Genomic DNA, 21,270 nt, shown 5'->3' on the forward strand with positions numbered 1-21,270 from the left:
AGACGGCAGGGAGAGCCACTTTCCTACGGTGGCTCCTCACCTGGGCTGGGGAACCTGGTGGGAGCCGGAGAGCAGAGCCCAGTTTTACCAGAAGTGCCCCTCCCCTCACCACTTGCCATTCCTAGAAATGGGGAACATGGTCTGCCAAGAGTCTATTGTTCTTGGGGACGCTTCAGTCGCTGCTGCCCAAGAGCACACGGCAGGGGACAGGGGGTTCCACACAGACAGGCACCACCTACGGGGAAGGGGGCACAGAGCCTCCCAGAACAGGTGGACCACAGTCTGGCTGGAGACCTCGGCAACTTATCGGGCCAGTTCCCCCAAGCCTCCTCAAACAATCCTCTTATTTATCCATTCAAACGCTCATGGAGCACATTATTCTTGGACCCGGAACATTCAGCGGCTCCCCACTGCAGACAGGACTCTGACTTCTCAGACTGTCACCTCCTGTGCTTCCCAACCTTGCCCCACCCCAGCCTCCCAACCACATCTCTCCCTGCCCAAGTCAGACTCCACACTCCAGTTAGCCCTTCCCCCAGGAGGCTTTCCCTCTCCTAAATGCTGTTCTATCTTTGCCTCTCTTTCTTTACTCTTGCCCTTCTCAGGATGGTGCATGCGCCACCTCCTCCATGAAGCCTTCCTTGACCATCCCACCCCACAGTGATCCTGCCTCTCCCCTGAGCTCCTTCGTGGTTCACTGCCACCACTGCCTCCCTGGGGACTGCTCCTGTGACACTCTCATGTGTGAGAGCTTATCGTTCCAACTCAGTTACAAGCGTCTAGAGAGCCAGGCTCTAGCTCTCGTTTCAGCCGAGTGTCTGAGGATGAGGGCTGCATCTGGACAGGGCTGCTCCAGAAGGAAACTCAGCTCTGAAGAAATTTTGATGCCCAGGCCCTACCTCCCAGAGATTCTGATTCTGTTGTTCCAGGGTGGGTGGGTGCAGGAAGGACCAACTACATAATCTGCAGGGCCGCTTGATCAAAAATTATGAAGAATTTCAAGACAGTGTCAGCAGAATACTAAACCAAGCATCGCACAGGTCACACACCTGTGACACTGACCCTGAGCACAAGCGTATAAACCTCCCCAGGTGGTCTGCAGCCAGCATTAGAATCACCGCTAATGGCAACGAGGAGCCACTGAAGATTCTGCACCTCTGAGCTCCCAAGACAGTGCATGCATCTGCGTCTCCTTCACCTCTGCAAGCCTGGGCTGCCTGGGGCACAAGCAAATATTTGTAGAATGAATGAATACATGAATGGATGGAGAGATACGGAGCTGGAACCAGAAAGCTGAGAAGAATCTTTTTTCCATGAAAAATATATTCAATTATTAATGTTTATTATTAATAAATAGAATAATTATTACTTTATATAAAACCAAACATTAATGTTTTCATATTCCTATATTAAAATAGATCCAACATGCCTATAGAGCACAAGTCTTAAGTGTTCAGCTTGCAAAATTTTTACACATGTACACATTCACCTAACCACCATCATTCCAGAAGGTTCTCTCGTGCGCTATCCCAGTGAATACTACACCCCCAACCCCCAACCAGGTCACCACTGAAAACTGGAAAGAATTTTCATCAAAGAAGGCCTCTGGCTGAAGGGGGCAGAATCAGCACAGGGGAGGGTGTATTAAAGAGATGTGGAAGAGGCTGACTCATAAAATTCCCTTCTTGTGTGTGGAGGGCTGATGTTTACACCAAATGGGAGGGGGTAGGCACAAAGGTTCAGACAGGCTGAGCGACTTGCTCAAAGGCACAGGGCAAGCCAGGGGCAGAGCTGGGACTCGAACTCTGGTCTCAACCTCCAAGTTTCATAAACCCTCAGCAGTCTGGAGTGAACGTGTGTGCGCGCGCTGGAGGACAGCTCAGAAGGAGACTGGCTGTAGGGTCTGGGAGAGCTGGGGGAGGGTAGCTGGGCAGCAATAGGGCATAAGCACATCCGTAAGCTCACTCCTGCACCCAGCCTCGAACCAGGTGATACTATACTAAGCTAGTTGGGAAAACTGAGTCCCAACCAGAGGGGATCAACCCAAGATCACACAGCCACATGGTGTCAGAGCTGGAGTTTAAGCAGGGGGCTCCAAAATCCCATTCCAGGAGTCTTCTCACCAGGCCATAAGAAGGAGACTTAGGGCCTCTCTGCCCCCTCCCCACACCCTGTCTTCTCAAGCCCAGATTCAACCTTTCTGGCAGCCAGAGGCAGATGAGAAAGGCCAGAACCATGCAGTGATCCCAGCCAGGGGTATTTCCTTGGGGGAGAGAGGGGCACGTGCTGTGCTCACCCAGGCACGGGAAGATGCCAGCAGGAAATCTGGGCCGGGGGCCCAGAACCCGCACTCCTACCTCATGATACACGGGCTTTGTCAATGTCCACTCGCCGCTCCGCCTCCAGGGCAACATGGGTTGGGGTGGACCATCTAAAGTGCAAGTCAGGGCTTCCCTGCTGGCGCAGTGGTTAAGAATCCACCTGCCAACGCAGGGGACACGGGTTCGAGCCCTGGTCCGGGAAGATCCCACATGCCGCGGAGCAACTAAGCCCTCGCACCACAACTACTGAGCCTGTGCTCTAGAGCCCGTGAGCCACAACTACTGAGCCCGTGTGCCACAACTACTGAAGCTCATGCGCCTAGAGCCCGTGCTCCTCAATAAGAGAAGCCACCGCACCGCGACAGAGTACCCCTGCTCGCCACAACTAGAGAAAGCCCGCATGCAGCAACGAATACCCGACGCAGCCAAAAATAAATAAACTTATTAAAAAATAAAGTGCAAGTCGGACCACATCACTCTTCTGCTTAAAACCCCTTGGGGGCTCCTGGCACCACCAGGGGCAAAGTTCACGCTCATTGGTTGGGCAGCCCTGGCTCCCCAGCTCCTGCCTGCCTCCCAGGCTGTTCGTCACTTGCCGTCCTACCCTTTCCACCCAGCAACATACAACTCGCCTCTCTCCTGGAATAAGCCAGAACTGCATCCCCCTCCATGCCTTTGTTTATGCCAGCCCTCTACCTGGAATGCCTTCCCCTCCTTTCATCCACCTCTGCCTACTCATCCTTGACAGCTGAGATGAGATCTCTTCCTCCAGAAAGCGTCCTTGGCCCCCCGCCCCCGTCCCCATGGCTTCAGAGTTCTGTGCTCACATCTCCACTCCCCCGCTCACCGGCCTCCCTTCCCCACATCCCTGCGGCCGTTGTGTCCTTCTGAGCCACCATCTCCTCCACAAGACTGCGCTCCCCCGAGGAGGGGAAAGCCTGGGTTCATCCCTGCATGCTCAATGCCACGTGCTTTGGGCCTGGCACACAAGTGCTCAACAAATGCTTTCTGAATGAATCTAAGGCCTCATTTGATTTTCGTGAGGGTGAGGGGTGGGGAGGGTGGTCGGTGGTCAGGGAGCAGGGCGGCCAGGGTGCAGAGGTGTGCAGAACAAGGCTGGTCATCCTCTCCACTTCCGCTCCCTGGGCAAAACTGGCTGGTGGCAAACAGCTCTCCCCTCCTGTCTCACCTTCCCCCTCAGGAGCCTCTCCTGAGTCTCATTGCTTAGGGTCTTGCTATCAGCAAGCTAAGGCATCATCCCTCCCAGGGGAATTTATATTTTAATAACATCTAGAAGGCCCAAAGGAACTGAATTCTATAGTGGCTTCTGGGCATGGTGACTGGGAGGGCATTCTTTAAAAAAACAACCACACTGCAAGATCAGCCGTCCACTGCCAGGCCAGCGTGCCACTAAGTTTCTGCATGTCCGTGGGGCTATGTAATCAGACATACCAAGCTCAGGTCCCAGCTCATCCTTCCCCCCTGTGTGCGCCAGGGTGAGTGCTGCCCTCTCGGAGGCTCAGTCTCCCCACCTGTAAGGTGGGAATGACAGCAGAGTGCGGGGGACCGTGCGATAATGGATGTGCACTGGCCAGTGTGGGGGGCAGGCTCAGCAGAGTAGTGTGATTCCTGCTGCTTTTCTAAAGCAAAGGCCCACAGAGCTTGCAGCTCCCACGGCCAGCCCCAGCACTCTGGTCCTCCCAGGGCCTGCAGAGGCCCGGCTTTGTTTGTGGCTCCTGAGCCCCCCTCTCCTTCCCTCCGCCCACTCTCCCTTCCTCCCTCCCTCCATCCCTCCAAGCCAGAGTTCCAGGGAAAACTTTGTCTGGAGACTTCTCAAGCCAGTGATAAGGCCTGGCCAGAGGAAAGCTCTTAGCAACCCGGACTCCCAACCCAGAGGCCCTTCTAATGGTTTCAGAGAAACAAAGGAGGGAAAGATTGCCTGCAGCTCTGCGTGCCAGGTGGGCCAGCTTCCAGGAGGGAGAGTGAGGTTCATGGGCCGCTGTGGAGGCCAAGGTGGCGGCCTGGCATGTAGGACACATGGGCCACCAGATCTGGGTAATCACAGCCCCACGGCCGAGCAGAAAGAGCCTCAGAAGTCATTCCTTCTGCCTTTGCCATGGCCTAACCAGGCCCTGAGGCAGGCTGCTCCTGGCTGGTCACTTGGGGAGCCAGTCCTCTTCATTTGGGTGCCCACTGCCAGCTAGACTGAGTTCTGAAAGTCTACTTTCTGGAACTTTCTCCCACCCCCACTTCTGAATCAGTCCTTGGCTTCATTTCTAGTAGAAGCCTAGAAAAACCCACTAAACTGAAGTTCATCCAACCCAAACCTGCCACTAGGCAGAAGGGAGCCCCAGTTCCTGCTCAGCCACTGGTGCCCCTTTGGGTAAACCTTCTGGGGCCTCAGTTTTCTCCTCTGCAAAATGAGGGAGCCCATTACATCTCTTTAGAGTCCCTTCCAGTTCTAGCAGTCCGTAGATCTATAGGAGTAAGGACTTAGCCCAAGCAGCAACATCCAGGGAATAGTCTAGGCTTGTTTCAAATTCTGCCCCATCTCGCACCTTTACACCAGGTCTATATCACACCTTTTCTACCGTGCACAACACTGTGAAAGGTACTAAAAAGAATCAGATGTAATCCCTGGCCTCAGGAAGCTCATAATTAAGGAGTCAAGGTTCATGCTCATAAAGCAGTCAGCAAACAACATAACACCTTGGGCTTTTATTTGTATCTGGTGTAGTGGAGACTGGGTGCTACAGGTGTTCTTGGGACAGAGAAATTAACACGGATGCAGACCCTGAAAAGGCCAGTTTAACAGGACAACTGAGGCCCTGAAATAGCCTCAGTGCATAACAACTTGAGTTTGTCCTCAGATATAATAATGATTAAGGCAGGAAGGTAGACCCCTGGGCTTTAGAGGACAGATGTGTGATAATAAAAAGTTATCAGATGGCTCCTCAGGTACACAGAAATCCCCTTTCCCAGAATTCCAAATTTCTCGGAATCCCAAATTTCCCCATGCATTCCTGCAAACTGATCTTTCACCTGGAGGTTGGCAGGGCAGGCAGAAACAGCATTATCTTTAGGAAGTTAAAAAAAAACCTCAAGAATTAAATCGTTTTGTCCCCATCCACCAACACCTTTCTTTTCATCAGCTGTTCCATGTCTTAGAAATTCCGCCAGATCCCAGATCATAAAGCTGTTAGTTCTGAAATCACACTTAAGGTGTTTAAACGGTTTGCTGTAAATGCTTCAAGCTACTAGAGCATATTCCTTTCCATAAACCTAAAGGAAAAGCAAGTCTGAGCCCCAAAGGCATAAGGACATGTCTGGAGCAAAGGTCAAGGTCACTTGCCACTGGGGACAGGATGGGATCTCTCTGCCCAGAGACCCAGGCAAGACTGTGCTCTGGGACCCATCCTCCCCAGCCTTCCACAGGGAGCTGGGGCTTGCAGAGAACCAGGATGATACAGATCAAGGTTCGGATGCTTTATTTGGCTCACTTTTCAAATGAAATCAGGATGCCCAATTTTTACTGCCAGATTATTTATCCCAAGCGTATTAAAACAGCCAAAATAGAATAGGAAGAGAAAAAAACAACTTTTTATCTGCACCCAACTAGCCTGACGTAGTAAAAACAGATAGAGGCTGTTTGGAAGAGATGTACTCCTCTTTTTCATACCAACAGAGTATGAATCAATTCTGAAGTCACGACTACAGCGCAGGAAAAGTGGGTTAGCTATTGGATGGAGCTGCCAAATTCCGAAGGCCATGAAACGCTGGTGATGGGAGGGGGCGGGAGGGAGCGCGAATTAGACATGACAATAACCATCCCCTTCCATGACATCTACGACGGCCTTACTTACACATTACAGCACCCTAGTAAGGTTGAGTCCTAATTCCATTTTCAAAGATGAGAAAACAGAGGCTCAGAGATGTTGAGGGACAAACCCAAGGTCACAAGGTAAGAAAAAGAGGCAAGAGCAAGGCTTGGATCTTCTGCCTTCAGGCCCCCTGCTCTGGTCCCCTGTTTTGGGGTCATTCCAGCCTGATGGAATGGCAAGCCAGAAGGCCCGGGAGGTAGGCTCGGGCCCTCCCCAGCTTTGTGACCCTAGTAAGTTACCTCACTGCCCTCTCTGGGCCTGTTTCTGCTACTATGGAAATGGGAACAATAATAGCACAGACCTCAGAGGTAATCAGGAAGATTAAATGAGTAAATACATATGAAACACTTTTTATGTGCCTGGCATAAACTAAGCACCCTCGAAGGGTTAGCTACGTTTGTTGTTGTGTTTATTTCACTGTCACCTCCTTGAAAGCAGGGACTTAACACCTGGTGAAAGGCTCCAAACAGCCTACTAAGAAATTAGTATTTATTACGATTAGGAGTCATTCTCATATTCCTAGAAAGTGTGGAGTTCACGAAGGCAGAGGGCTGGACCAGACGACCTCAGACGGCTCTAGAGTTAAACCCTGAGCATGGGGGCTTCTTCCCAGGGATTAGCGTGAGCACCACGCAGAATGAGCCTCCCCACATTCCCATCTGCGGGCAGCCAGAGCCTCCCACAGTGTCACCATCTGTCTCACTCAGGGGCCAGTTAAGTTTAAGCCTGTGAAAAATGTCACCTTCTCTGAGCTCGGGCAGGGCAGAAACCAAAATGCAGACACCCAACAGACTTCCAACATTAAAAATTCTGCATCTGTCCCTATGGTTTTACTGTAAAGACCAAGGCCCAATCCAGATAATCAGAAAGGTTTAAAAAACAAAATCAGTCATAATTGGGCCCAGTAAAAATGGAAGGTGGAAATTTTCCTGCCAGAGCAAAGTTTCCTTTTGGGAAAAAAAAAAAAATGACCCCTCCCCAGAGCTGCCTGCGAGCCAGGAGGACCCCTGCCCTCCCTTACGCAGCCAGGGGAGGCCCTGGGAGGGCAGCAGAAGGCTGGGCAATGGCATGTGGCACTTCCACACCCCTCAGGTCAGTTTAAGAAGTGGCCCAGTGACAAGCCATCTTCAAGCTGCAGGAGGGAGGAAGGAAAGAGTGCCAGAGTCAGGAGGCCCAGGTCTGGACCCACCTCTGTTCTGCCTCACTGGGCGAGCTTTTGCAGCTTACCTGGCCTCTCTGTGCGTGATTCCTCATCTGTAAAGTGGAAATGACAACAGTAATCTACGCCATGAAGTCTCTCTGATGATTAAATGAGCCAATACCTGGGCTTAGCCCTCACCAATGCCTGGCATGCAGGAAGCGATCCCGGAGAGTTGTTTTTGACTCCAGACGTCTTATTCTGCCCTGTTCCCTCTGCCTGTTATCCTCTCCTCAGCTCCCCCCATTTCACCTGCTACCTCCTACTCATCCTTCATGATTCAGCTAACAGTCACTTCTGAGCCCCCTGATTAGGTCAGGCCCCCTGCTATTATTCCCAGAGTTCCCTGTACTGCTCATTTCATAACCCCCAGGACACTCACTGTCAGCATATGTTTAATTTTCTGTCTTCCCGATGTTAATAGCTAACACTAACTGCCAGGCATGTGGTAAGTGCGTCACACAGATCAGCTCATTTAATCTTTAGAATAATCCTTTTAAGTACTACTATTATCAATCCCAATTAAAGGATGGGGAAACAGATGTTCAGAGAGGTTAGGCAACCTGCCCAAGAACACACTGCAAGTAAATGATACAGTGCCATCTGTCTGACTCGAAAGCTGGCATTCTTAGGCACCCCCTGGGAATCAAGGGCCATCTCAAGAGAAGGCTGCTTCTGGTAAGGGCTGCGGGCCTGGACCACAGACCTGCGTTCCCTATACAAAGCTAGCTTCGTGGAAATGAAGAAGTCCCTGTCTCTGCCCCACCTTGTTCTGCTGCTGTGCTGGCCGCCCTACCTATAAGCAGCCTTATCGAATGCCGGATACCACGTGCAGGATGTCTTCCTTAACCAGCACCATTCCCCGAGTCATTCACATTGTTCCCAGCTCCAGCAAAAGCCACAGGAAAGTCTAAGCATGATACACCCACGAGTGTCACCCTCAAGGCGAGCACACCTCCATGGCAGGGACACAGACACACAGGCAGGAGCCCTACGCTTTGGGGGTAGGGGCTGCAGAATATGACAGAGCCCCAGCAGGAGAGGCCTGGAAGTCAGAGGAATGTGTGCTCTGGAGTCAGACAGCCCAGGTATAGATCCCTGCTCCCCCACCCGCTAAACCTGCAACCTTGAGCAATTCACCTACTCTCACTGAGCCTCAGTTTCCTCCTCTGGAAAATGGGATCATCCAATAATAGAATCACTCTCATGGTGAACAGAGTAAATGCAATCATGCCCGTCCAATGCCTGCTTAAAAACTGTTATTCTCATCTTCACAGGATGTGGACCATTATGTGATCAGATTGAGAAGGTTCTGGCTCAAAGTCAGAAGATCTGGGTGTGCACCCCGGCTCTGACCCACATTAGCTCTGTGACTAGGGTGTGGTCATCTCTCTACTCAGAGACTCTGTTTATTCATCTGTAAATAGGGGGAACCCTCCCCACCATGGGACGGGCGTAGGGATTCACTGCAGTAACCCATGTTTGTGTTCGGTAAACAGGACAGTCATGAGCAAACCTGGGCGCCTCCCATCGCTGTGTTAATTAATGGGAAGGAGGGTGCCAGCCAGAAACCAATTACCAAGTCCCTCCAGGGGCCTCTGCGGGGGGGGGGGGGAGCAGGGGGGAGGGAGAGAGGAAGAGTGAGTGGCAGTTCCACCCCCAATCCCCCCCCTCACCTCCCACCCTACTTGTGCCTCCTTCGCAGCTGGTCCCACACTCCAGGCCCACAAAGGAGAGGCTCATTCTAAACAGCTTCTTTTCATGTGGAAGCCACCGGATTTGCATCTGTCCTTCCCTGGCAGGGCCTGCTCCCAGCCAGCTGCTCCGAGCTTCCCAGGCTGCAGGCGGCTCGGGGCTGGGGCCTGAACCTGCGGGGTACAGGGGCAGGGAAAGGAAGGGAACAGAACGAGCTGATCAGAAGAGGGAAGGAGAGGGGGCTGGGCACAGAGGGAATTTGTACATTCTCTCATCTGCTGGACACCAGACAAATTCTGTGGCCAGCGTATCCAAATCAGAATCTGGGCTGCCCCGGTGCCAGGAGCCGGCGGCAGCTGAGGCCATGTCTGCTCCAGGCTGGCCAACCCGGGAGAGAAGTGGAAAAACTCACTCCATCGCTGAGCTGCCAGGGTCTGATGCTGCCAGGCCATTGGTCCAGCCAGTGTCCGTACACTCAAACTGGCCGAGCCCATGTCTGTGCTGACTCCACAGGCCTGGCTGGCTGTGGGGTGATTCTGGGGCCCTGGGAAGCCTCACAACCCTTCCCAGATGCCTCTAGGCGCTGCCATAGATGCCAAGGTGGCAACACCCCCCAGCCAAGAGAACACAGGGCCTCCGGGCACACTGAGGAAGGGAGTAACTCACCAGAGCTTTTCTGGAGAGTGAGGGAGAGACAGCAAGGAAGGAAAGGGCCTGTATTTACTAAGCACTTATAGCATGCAGCCAAGACCGGCCTCTCCCAGCTTGTGTCCACTGGCCCTTGACACTCCTAACCCAGGACGCTGAGATACCTCCTTCCACATCCATCTCCTCAAAGGTCCCGGACAGCAGGGGCTGTGGCTATGCATTCTGTGACCCTAATGCGTAACACAGGGCCTGGCCCAGAGCAGGAGCTCAGAGGGTGCTGGCTGAACGAATGAGTGAATGTTAGCTAGATACCTTCTGCATGAGGATGCTAGCGATCTGGAAAAAGCACTGTGGGGAAGGAGGAGGTATAGTGAGTGCATGGAGTGTACAGAAGGCAGAATCCCCACACTACCCCTACGCGTCTGGGAGCTGGGTCTGTGCTGGTACCTCTCAGCCTTTTAACTGAGGTTCTCTCATCTCTTCTCGCAGTAAGAGCCAGACAGGAAAAAGGTACTGGGAAGTGGGATATCTGGTGGTCCAGGCACCCTAGGTAGACTGGATCTGGGTCCATGAGTTGAAGCAGAAGGGCTTGTAACCCCCTTCCCTATCCTGACCCTCGGCTCCCTCACAGCTGGACCCAAAAAAGGGAGAGGCTGCCCAGCAGAGGGAAACCCAGACACTAGCAGTCCAGGCTGGGGCGATGCAGGGGGGCAAAAACACCTGCTCCTGCTCGGGCTGCCTGAAGTCCCCCCTCACCGGGCAGCCAGGCGGAAAGAGCACTGATCAGGAGTCAGGAGGACCCAGGTTCCAGCCCCTCCAGCCTCAAACTTGCTTGAGTGGCTTTAGGCAAATCACAGTTCTGGTCCCTGAGCCTAAGTTCCCTCATTTGTCAGGGGAGAGAATTGGATGATTTAACTGCTTGAACATTCTGTTCTCCTATAAGCTGCTCCACAGGGGCCCTAGAGACATGTGATCTTTGCCAAACAATTAACTGTTATTAGCTACCTGGGCAGGACAACACCGTCCTATCACATTCAGCAGGAGCCAGGGGCTCTCACCAGCGAGCTGAGCTCTACTGGAACAGGGGCAGGAGAGGAAGGCTGACCTGCAGAAAGAAGGGCCAGGGCGTGGCTGACAATACTGCTTGTGGACCTGGAATCGACTGCTTAGAGGGGGATGCTGGCATCTGGTGTCCTCTCTTTGCCCACATTCCTTCTCCTAAGTCCTTCCTAGGTGCAGCAGGCATTCCTGCTGCCCAGGGTACTTTGTTCTTGGCCCCCTGGCCCACTGAGCTAGCCTGGGGAACTTGGAAAGCACTGAGCTCAGTAGCGCCTAACTTAACAAGGCACACCTGGGAACAAGGCTACCCAGTCACTAGAAGCCACCACCTTGCTTACCTAGAAGCTGCATCTCTGGTCACATCACAGACAAAAGCCAAGAAATCACTCCAAAGGACCCCTGAGCAGCGAAAAGGATGTGGTAAGGCCTACGTTACAGCTCACAGGCTTTTCTTATAGCCTACTGACTAGTACTCTACACACATTTCTAATATATTTTGTTCTGTTTTTCCAGGTGAGGGCAATTTAGAAACATATTTATACACAGAGAAGCACTGCTAAGTGCTAAGTCAGGTATATGACTGAAATGGAATAGAGACAGAAAAATTATAAAAATCAGGCACAAGGATTCAAAGAATAAAATCATCTGGAATAAAATCATCTTGTTACTGGGAGGGCCGCCTTCACTCCCTCACACTTGACTTGCCCTATGGAAGGACACTGGACCAAAACTGGGAGAAGGCTGGGCCTTGACCTCCTGTGGATATCTGTAGGCTGGGAAGCTGCATCTGGTCCTTCCCTCTCCTCTCTAGTTTTTCTTCCTTTCTTCTCCTCCTCATTACATAAAGAAACTAAGGCAGCTTACTAAAATACACAGAATAAAATATAGTTTAAAACATCATAACCAGGAAAAATGCCATCAGGCTAGAAGGTCACAATTCAAAATCTGCATGGCTCTGACTCTCTAGTGTTAGGGCAGGAGCCCCTCCAGAAAACCCCCAGGTTTTATATGCAGCCTCACCAGCTGTACTCCACAATGAAGGGGGCTAGGGGTATGTATGAAAGGGAGGGTGGCAAACGGAAAACAGAGCCCCTCTGCCCCAAGGAAGTGCGACTGAGGATCTAGCAACTGACCATCTGGTTTCCTCTTCTCCACTTCCCAGGCTCTCTGAGCTAACAAGATTGCCTCCTACGATACAATCCACACCTAACCCTGGCCCTGAGGATCTGCCCTGTGGGGGGTGTGACACAAAGGCTCAAAGCAAGGGTCCAAGGGGCAGGAAGCTGGGGCTTGCCCAAAAGGGGTGACTCTGCCTAGAGGCAGCAAGAGCCAGGGCCTCACCCTCTAATCCATTCCCTCCCCAGCCTACCACCCCACTAAGCAGTGATCCCACCTCCCAGACTCCCGTTAGGGTTCTTCTTGTAACCAGACCAACTCCAGAGAAAAAAGAGCTTCCTGGTCTCCACCAGAGCTGACTTCCTTGCCAGAGTTGAAGCTGTCCCAAAGCCCCGCAGAAGGTGGGACCAATTCCTGCATTTCACAGATGGGAAAACAGAGGCCTAGAGATGGAAGTGACTGGTCCAAGGTCACACAGCCTGTTAGTGGCTGATTTAGGACTAGAGGCCAGGCCTTCAGACTCCCAGAGCACTATGGTTTCTTCTCAAACTCAGAGAGGAGCCTCTACCAGCAGGCTTTTAGGCCTGCCCCCAGGCCCCTCCCCTGCAGCCCTCTTGCTCCTCCAGCCCTCTCCACTAGTCTGTGAAGGGCTGGCAAAGGAAGAGAAGACAGGGTTAAGGTGGGGGTTTTATTTAATCCTCTGAGAAGGCTTAAACTGATGCCACATTGGTTAGAACAGGAAGAGAGAGACAGAGGGATTTGGTGGGGGATGGGGTGGAACGGGGTGCATTAGTGAATAATCACTGGATACCAAGAGGCCAGGCCTGCCAATGGGTTTAACAGACAGGTACTCACCTTCATGGACTCCCCCCACCAGGGCCCAGGCCTCTAAGCAGTGCCCCTCTACCACTGGAATCACCCAGTCTCCAAGGTGCAGGGCGATGGAAAGATCACAGGCCATAGATCAGGATAGGCCTGAGGGCAAACCCCAGCTCTGCCACTTACTCACCGTGTGAACTCAGGCAAGTTACTTTACCTCTCTGAGCCTCAGCTTCTTCCTCTGTTAAAGGGGCCTGAACACACTTTCCCTGCAGGCCTCCTGGGAAGGAAGGCTGCCTGAGCTCACATACATAAAGAGACACAGGGGAGGCATCTAGTCAAATCTCGGTGCTATTATTACAAATCTCACATCCTTTCTCTCTCATCCAGGCCCATCCATTACTCTTCTACTCCAACCTGCTTACGTCTTTGACATTAATAACCTTAATGACAATAATCCTTCCCAGACAAACAGCATTTGTATCATTTCAAATCACCCTGTGGGTCTCAGCAGCCCTGCCAGTAGTAGCCAGAGCTAAGGTAGCCCCTCAGCCCCCAAGTTCATCTTCCCACAATGTTTCCAAGTCCTGATCTCGGAATTGAGCCCAAAGACCCTGAATGAACACACTGTCTTATGGCAGATCTCAGGGGGGGCATGGGTAGCCCCTGGCTTATCAGATGGAGCCAGAATCACCTCTCCCATCACTTCCATGGTTGACCCACCATCTGGCCCACTGCTCCGACCACAAACAAGCTGCCCTTCCCACTTTGGCCTCCACCTCTCCAATTCCGAGAGCCAGCGGGGCAGCTGGTGGAGTCTGGCCTTGGGTACATGGCTCGACAAACCCAAGGCCAAGCCCAGGCTGTGATCTCCTTACCCTGACAGAGCTGTCTGAAAAGTGTGGGTTCACACCCTTGATTTTATTGGTTCTTCAACTGCCCGTCACCACCCCCAGGGTCCATATTATCATCCTAATCCTCACATTCCACAGGAGAAAACTGAGGGCCAAAGCAGAAGGGCCCAGCCAAGGTCACCCAGGGGATTTGGGATAGTGCTGGAGAGTGAACTCAGGTCTCCTAAACCCTGGACACTTTCCACTATCCAGGTCTGCTTCCCACTTAACTCTTTCTTCCCCACAGCAGGGAAGCTCCCAAAGTCTCTCCAGTAAACCTGGGCACCTATGACAAGGTCCAAAAACTCTCCTCCAACATGGGAGCTGCCACTGTGCGCTGCTCCCTTCCTCGCCACAGTCCCTCCCCATATCTTCAAGCCGGCCACGGCAGAACCTTTCCCATGCCGGGTAGCAACTCCCAGGACTGGGGAGCACCTTCTCCACAGGCTGCCTTTGGAGTGGGGCCAGAGTTCCTGGGATTAGCGGCAGAAGCCGGCAGGTGGGGTGGGCTTTCACCTCGGCGGGCCTCCTCAGGGCGGCAAGCCCATTCCCACACCCACTGCCCAGCTCCAGTCCCTGCCAGCGACGCTCCCCGCGGCCCGCACCAACGGGACCCCACGGAGCTGCCCCACACTGCTCTCCAGGGGTTAAAAATGCAGCATCCTAAACAAGGGTTAAAAATGCAGTCCTGGGGTTGAGCCGGTGCGAGGGATCCTGTCCAAACCACGGCGTCTGCCAAAGCGGCATCCTCCCCCTTCCCTCCGCGGTCCTCGGGGGGCCGGAGCGACTCGGGCGACTGGGGGAGCAAGAGAAGCGCACGCAGCACCTTCCCGACACCAGTGCCCCCTCCCCACGCCCACACCCCCGCGCCCCCCGCAGCCCAGGCCTGGGGCTGCAAGCGCCTGCGGGTCCCGGGCGCGGCGGGCGAGGGGCGCCTACCTTTGTGACAGTCATGCAGAAACTCCGGGGCGGTGCGGGGGCGCGGGCGCGGCGTGCGGGGGCGGCGGCCGGGGTCGGCGGCGGGCCCCGGGAGGCGGCGGGAAGGGGTCCGGCGCGGCTCGAGCGCTACCCGCGCCCCGCGGGAGGCTCGGCCGAGCCTGGGGGCAGCACTTCGGGCGGGCAGCGCGCAGGGACCGCTCGTCGGCGCTCGCCCGCCGCTCGTCGCTGATGTCAGCCCCGAATGTGCATTTATAATAGATGAGCCTCCTTCGCCGCAGGAAGGCGAGGCAGGAAGAAAGGGAGCGAGGGAGAGGGCCCGGGCTGGGGGGCGGGGGGGAGGAAGAGGGGCCGGGAACTCGCTACAAAGGAGGAGGCGGAAGGAGGAGGAGGAGGAAGCGCACGCCCGCCCGCCGCCGTGCCCCTCGCCTCGGGGCTCGGTCGCCGACCGCCGGGCACCGCTGCTGGCGAAGCCGGGGGCCGGCGCCCAGGCCCGCGGCCTTAACCCCTTCAGGCCCACGGCCGCCACGCGGCTGGGCAAGGCTGGGTCCTGGCACCTGCTGGGTGGGGGGGTGGGCAGCGACCCGGGCTCTCGGTGCCCTGTTGGCCCCGGGACGCTGGTGAAGTCACACCCTAGACGGCCGAGGCGCCGCTTGGGCTGAGAAGAGGGCCGGGCTCGCCCCCTGGAGGTTCGCAAAGTCGGCCAGGAGTGCCGCGCTGCTGGCGGCGAGGGGCGTGGCAGCCGCCCGCCCGGAGCTCGGCCCGCACCCCTGCCTCGCGCAGACCTCGACCCGAGGGGCGTGGGATGGGAGGCGCCAGCATTGGTCTGAGTCTCATTCCCGCAGCGAGGCGGTGGCCCAGAGGGGCTCGTAGCCAGTTTTACAGAGGAGGAAACTGAGGGGCAGGGTGGAAAGTGACTTAGACAACGGCACGCAGCCGGGCGGGCGTTTCTCCAGGAGCCCGCTCTTTCCTCGTCGCCGCCAAGCTCTGTACTGGACCCCCTGTGATAAAAGCTGCGTTCTAGAGAGAGGACGGGCCCTGTCCCAGGTGTGTCTGTACGACCCCTGGGTGCGGCGCGGCTTTGGGGGAACACAGGTGCGTCCTCTGTGGCGAACTAATCCTAACCTGAGTCACACCATATCCTGGAGATGCTTCAGGGACTTGAGGGACAATCACCTGAAAGTGTCCCCGCAAGTCTTCTGAAACGAGTCCTCCTCCCGACTACCTGAGCAGAACCGGTTTCGGCAGCTCCTGAACCGCTGAGACTGCGGAGGGGCGGGGTTAGCGGAGATGGAGGCGGAGGGATCGGCTACGCATCACCATCTCCCTCCACGCCCGGAAGTGCTGGATTCCTGCTGCTGATGATCATGCAATTCAATTAACTAGACGACGTGGTCGCGGTGGTGCGCACACCTTCTCTGTGGAAGGTGCCGGAAGAACAGAGAGGAGATCGGATGGCTGCCTTCAAGAAGCCCACTGTTTAGAGCAACAGTAATAAAGTAATCAGCAGCTGTAGAGCTTTGTGGATCATCATGCTACTTTTATTTACATTTTCTCCTGTAATCCTAAATTAGTGCAACAGTATGAAGAAGGAATTACCATTCTCAGTTTGCTGATGAGTGAACAGACAGAGAGGGGCGAGGACCTCCCCCAGATGATACAGTGACAGACCCAAGACTTGAACAGAGTCTTTTTCAGTCAAGCACAGCACTGTGCTTTGGATCTGTGAATTCCAGGGCCACTCATACCTGCTGCCTTATTTGAGCTTCACACTTGTCTTGGGAGGTGGATGGACAGCTAGTAGTCCTGTTTTCACCCATGAGGAGCTTGAATGACTTAACTGCATCTCTTGGGCAGCAGATGTTGTCGCAAGCCTCAGGCATCTCCTTTGTGCAGACCCTTCCTATTTGTGTTCCCATGTTGGACCTCATGCTTTTGACCACATTGCTCGCCTGCCAGAAATGCCCTCCTTATTATTCTGCACTGATCCAAACCCTCCCAGCCTCTCATGGCCCACCTCCTTGCCAAACCCCTGACAACTCCAACCCCCTGGTTGCCCGTGTTGCATTTGGGTCCAAGTGTCTGGTCTTGTTTTCATGAGCTTCTGGTCAATATAGACTGTGAGCCCACAGGCGTTCTGAGCACCAAGGCGTGCCTTCTCTTACCGTGTAGCCCTCAGTGAATATTTAATGCCAGTAGGTGCTCAGTGAATATTTAATGCCACCAAGAACAAATTAAGCAAAATAGACCTTCGACCTGCAGCAGAAGAAATTTAAATAGGATACATGAAAGCATTTGCCCTTAGCAAGCTCTCCAGCATCAGAAGTGGTCACATTCCCTGTCTGGGCTGTCTTGGGCAGGTCAGCCTCAAGACAGGAGGATGGACCTCAAAACCTTTCCAAGGCCCCTCCAGCCCCTGGAAACCGTTAAAGGGCAACTTAGGAACACTAGTCACCCTGCCCCCATGACTGTGACTCATCCATTTTTATCTCTCATGGATATTTAAAATCTCAGACTGTCATCCTCGGCTACCCAGCATGCCTCTTGGCACCTTCCCCACCATCCGCCAGCATTGTGGGCTCTGGGAACAAGACAAATACTTAATATCAGCTTAAGCCAAATGTAATTAGGAACATCAATCTGCTGCCCACAACCCACATGACACACTCCCAAAGCAGAAAGAAAATGTTTCTGATTCCTCACATGCTGCTGGCTCGCCCCTTCTGTCACTCTCCCCAATCAGAACAGAGGTCTGGCAGAGCTAGGACCCTCTCAAAGAACTTGGCGTTCCCTCTGCAAGTCAAGGGCTTGGCCCCTAGGAGATACTCAGAAATGTGTGCATTTTCTGTGGTGTGACTGTCTATACCACAATACCTCCCGCCTCCTGGTCCCCTGCGACCTGGCCCATCTTAGTTTGAATTCTCCCCAAAGCAGAGCCTGAGAAAGGAATTGGATGCAGGTGGCTTAATTGGAAGGCGATCCCAGGAAGCAAGAGTGGAAGAGTGAATGGGGTAATTAGTGAGATTGGGAAGGAGGAAAAGCCAACATAAAAATTGGCTTTATATTGTGTGTTCTCAAGGTCACTGCTGGAGCCAAGGGGGCCCACTTCCCTGGAGGCATCTGGGATGTGTCCAGATTGCCTGCCAAGAGTCATTCAGTGGGCATTCATCCACGGGCCCCTCTTCCCCACTGTTTGAGGGCTGCCCCTATGGCATTACTTTAGCTTGGAGAATGCCCTGGGGCAGAAAGTAGAAAGACACCCCCTCCCCACCAGCTCTTACTTGAGGTGGGATGCTGTTTGTTCAAGTCTGAGCTCTCTTGGACCATCCACTGAGCTACAGGTGAAACTGGAGGGAGGCTGAGGGGACGTGTTAAAAACTGTGGAATAAATGAGAGTTTGCAGTGGAAGCTCTGGTGTCCTTTAGACTCTTTCATGCCTCAGTGCTGTAAACCATGCTCTATCCTCAGCCTTGAATGCCTTTACACCTCTTTCTCTGCATGGCAAACTCCTATTCATCTTTCAAACCGCAGCTCAGAAGGCACTACCTCTATGTAGCTGCCCTGATACTACCTCCACGGTTGCCTGATTCACACTGTAGTATAATTATCATAATTAAATATATTTGTCCTGTCTCTTTTGATGGGGCTGTGACCATGTGTTCTGTCTCTTTCTTTTTTTAATCACAAAAAGCAGTTGACACATAGGAGATGCTGAATAACTGCTCAACCAATCCAATAGGGCTGCCATGGGCACCTGTAGCTTCAGCCTTAATAACCCCTTGGCTCAAATCCCAGCATGCCATAGGGAGGCATCTCGACATCAGGCTCTGACCCGTTCAGTATGTTTGTTTGCCTAGCTTTTTCCCAGGCTCCGTATTGGGTGCCACTGTGCAGAGTGAGGAGGGCTTGGTCCTTGCCTGCAAGAAGCTTGTAGTCTCCTAGGAAAGACCCGCAGCTGTGAGCACACATCCCAGACCATGGGTGGGAGCTGCACTGTAGCACGGGGCCAGTGGGAGGGAGATTCCCAAAGCTGTGGAGCCCATAGGAGGGAGGTTCTCCTCCAGTCCTCACTGGCTGCCTCGTTCATGCCACCCCCCCGACACACATCCATATACCACCTGCCCTCAGGCACTCAGTGTCACGCCCTGCAGATCTTACTGTCCCTCAATTCCTTTCCTTCCTCTCCGTCTCTGCTGTTACTGCCCTAGCACAGCATCGTGTTTTGACTGGTCCTTCTGCCTCCTGCCTTATGCCGAACAATCCATTCTCCACCCGGCAGCTCATGCACCCCTGACCAAACGCACACACATCTGCCTCGTTGAAACCCATCAGGGGTTCCCAGCTGCCTCTGGGATGAGGTCCAAACCGGGTCCTCCAAGACCTTTCCCAACCCCTGCATCTCTGTGTTGTCTCTCTCATCACACTCTTGTCTTTCTTTCCACCTGAGCACCTTCCAGACTCTTCCTCATTCTTTCCTCAGATGTTGCCTCCTCCAGGAAGCCCTCCTGCACTGTGACTGGGATGGTTTAGATGCCCAGTCTCTGTGCTACTTTCCATAACTCCCCGAGCCTCCTTCTTTTCTGTATTTCTGCATTGTTTTATTTTTTGTTGTTTTCTGTTTTTATCATTTCCTGGTTGTGTGTTTGACTTCCTGCTGGAGAACAAGCTGCTTGAGGACAGGGATTGGCTCTTTCTCTTGGTAATTCCAGCACACAGCAAGTGCCTTATTCAATACCCTTCCCTGCATATAATTCTTCTGGTCTTCATTTCCTTCTTTCTTTCTTTTTTATTGTCTCCCCATGCTCTCTCCCCCTTACCTGTCTCCACTGGTGCATCTACTTTTCCATGCTTCAAGTCTGTATGTCTGTGACCTCCCCACGCCTCTTCACTAAACCCCTAGTGACTACCTTTCCCACTCTGCCCCCTCCCCTCCTGGCACCCCCTCTGCTGCTCTTCATGTCTGGGTGTGGGGTTCTCCCCTCTCCACCTCCCCTTGACTTTCATGGTTTCTCTCTTCCTCCTGTCTCTCCTCCAGCTCTATCATCCCACCACGTCTGCTTGTTTTTGTCCTACAGCCTTTCTCATCTCTGTGTGTTTCCCTCTCCCTCTCCCTGTGGCTCTGTCTCTCTTCTCTGTCCCCCTCGCTCTCTTTCTTTGTCCCTCACCCCCTTTCTCCGTGGCCTCTGTACAACATACACATGCTGACTCTGGTGTGGGAGAAATGCTGGGCTGCTCTCGGGGTGTCCTCTCTCACCCCATATCTGACAGGTGATGACCGGTGAGCCACCTGGAAGCAGGCAGGTCTGGGGCCTCTGAGAGCTGCATCCTTCACTGGGGATGCCTTCACCTGGGCAGCAGGCTCTTTGCTCTCAATCCACTCTAGGAGCTTGTGCGCATGTGTGTGGGACTGGATGGATCCATATGTGTACTGCGCCTAGGTGGGGGGTATGGAAATGGATGATGGAGGGAGGAGCCTCGTAACTGGGCTCAGTGAGGGAACCTCGGGGTCAGCCTCCCCGGAGCTCTGCTTTCCCAGCTCTTCCTGGGGCCATGATGGCAAACAGACACATTCACTCACAGGGAGGACAGATGGCTCACCCTGGTAGGGCTCCCTGGCAGAGCCTGCACGTGCGTGCAGCCCAGAGACAGATGTGCTTCAGAAACACTGTGCACTCTCACATAGTGCAGTGGCTAAGCACCCGGCTCCGGAGCCGTCATATGTGGGTTCAAACCCCAGCTCCCGAACAATGTCATCAGGACAGTTGTTTGAACTCCTTGTACTCCATCTCCTTTTCTTCATCATGAAGATAATAATAACTCTGGCTTCACAGAGCTGTTATGAGGTGTAAATGAGAGAAAGCACTTGGGGCAGTGTATCCAGTCCATAAATCCTGTTATTATTATGAGAAATCAACAGTGTTCCTTGAACGGTGTTCAATCCTTCAGTCCTCATAATTTTTAAGTCAGGGTGGACTAAACAACTATTTTTTAAAATTTGTAATTAATTTTTTTTTTTTGCGGTACGCGGGCCTCTCACTGCTGTGGCCTCTCCCGTTGCGGAGCACAGGCTCCGGACGCGCAGGCTCAGCGGCCATGGCTCACGGGCCCAGCCGCTCCGCGGCACATGGGATCTTCCCGGACCGGGGCACGAACCCGCGTCCCCTGCATCGGCAGGCGGACTCTCAGCCACTGCACCACCGGGGAAGCCCTGTAATTAATTGTTAATGTGAGGATATGCATTATAGGGAAGAACATCTTGCCAATCATTATCAGCATCACTGTCATCATCACCATCACCATCATTATCATCATCATCATTCTGTTCATCTATACAGTACTGATTATGTGCCAAGAACTGTTAATACTAATATAAATATAATATATGTGTACGTGTTGGACTAAACAACTATTATCTTCCCCATTTCTCAGGAAAGGAAACTAAGGCTGGGAGAGATGATGCAGGTTGCCCAGGCTCACAGCTAACGTGTAGCAGAGTGGGCCCAGGGCCCAGGCCTGACTCTGTCTTTGCTGCACTTTCCACAACCCCAAGTGTCTGCCTGAGCATCTTGTGTATTAGGGCCCCTCCAGGGTGGGAGTCAGGAATCTGAGTTCTTGCTCAAGCGTTGCTGCATATAAGCATGTGGTTTACCAAAGCCCCATCTCCCAGCCAAGCCATGGTTCATTCATTTATAGAATGGGATTAC

The 21,270-nt window shown here is 53.4% G+C and overlaps 1 protein-coding gene across 1 annotated transcript in view; it reads right to left on the minus strand.

The window, feature by feature from the left end:
- The window catches only part of CORO2B (coronin 2B), a 135,187-nt gene extending 120,566 nt beyond the window's left edge, over positions 1–14,621 (minus strand). The window contains exon 1 of the mRNA XM_060095203.1: positions 14,570–14,621. Within this exon, the coding sequence (XP_059951186.1) occupies positions 14,570–14,584 (15 nt within the window). The 5' untranslated portion in view covers positions 14,585–14,621. The remainder of the gene's footprint in view (positions 1–14,569) is intronic.
- Between the last annotated feature and the right edge of the window lie 6,649 nt (positions 14,622–21,270).

Source organism: Mesoplodon densirostris, chromosome 4 (genome assembly GCF_025265405.1).
Source record: "Mesoplodon densirostris isolate mMesDen1 chromosome 4, mMesDen1 primary haplotype, whole genome shotgun sequence".
Lineage (NCBI taxonomy): Eukaryota > Metazoa > Chordata > Mammalia > Artiodactyla > Ziphiidae > Mesoplodon > Mesoplodon densirostris.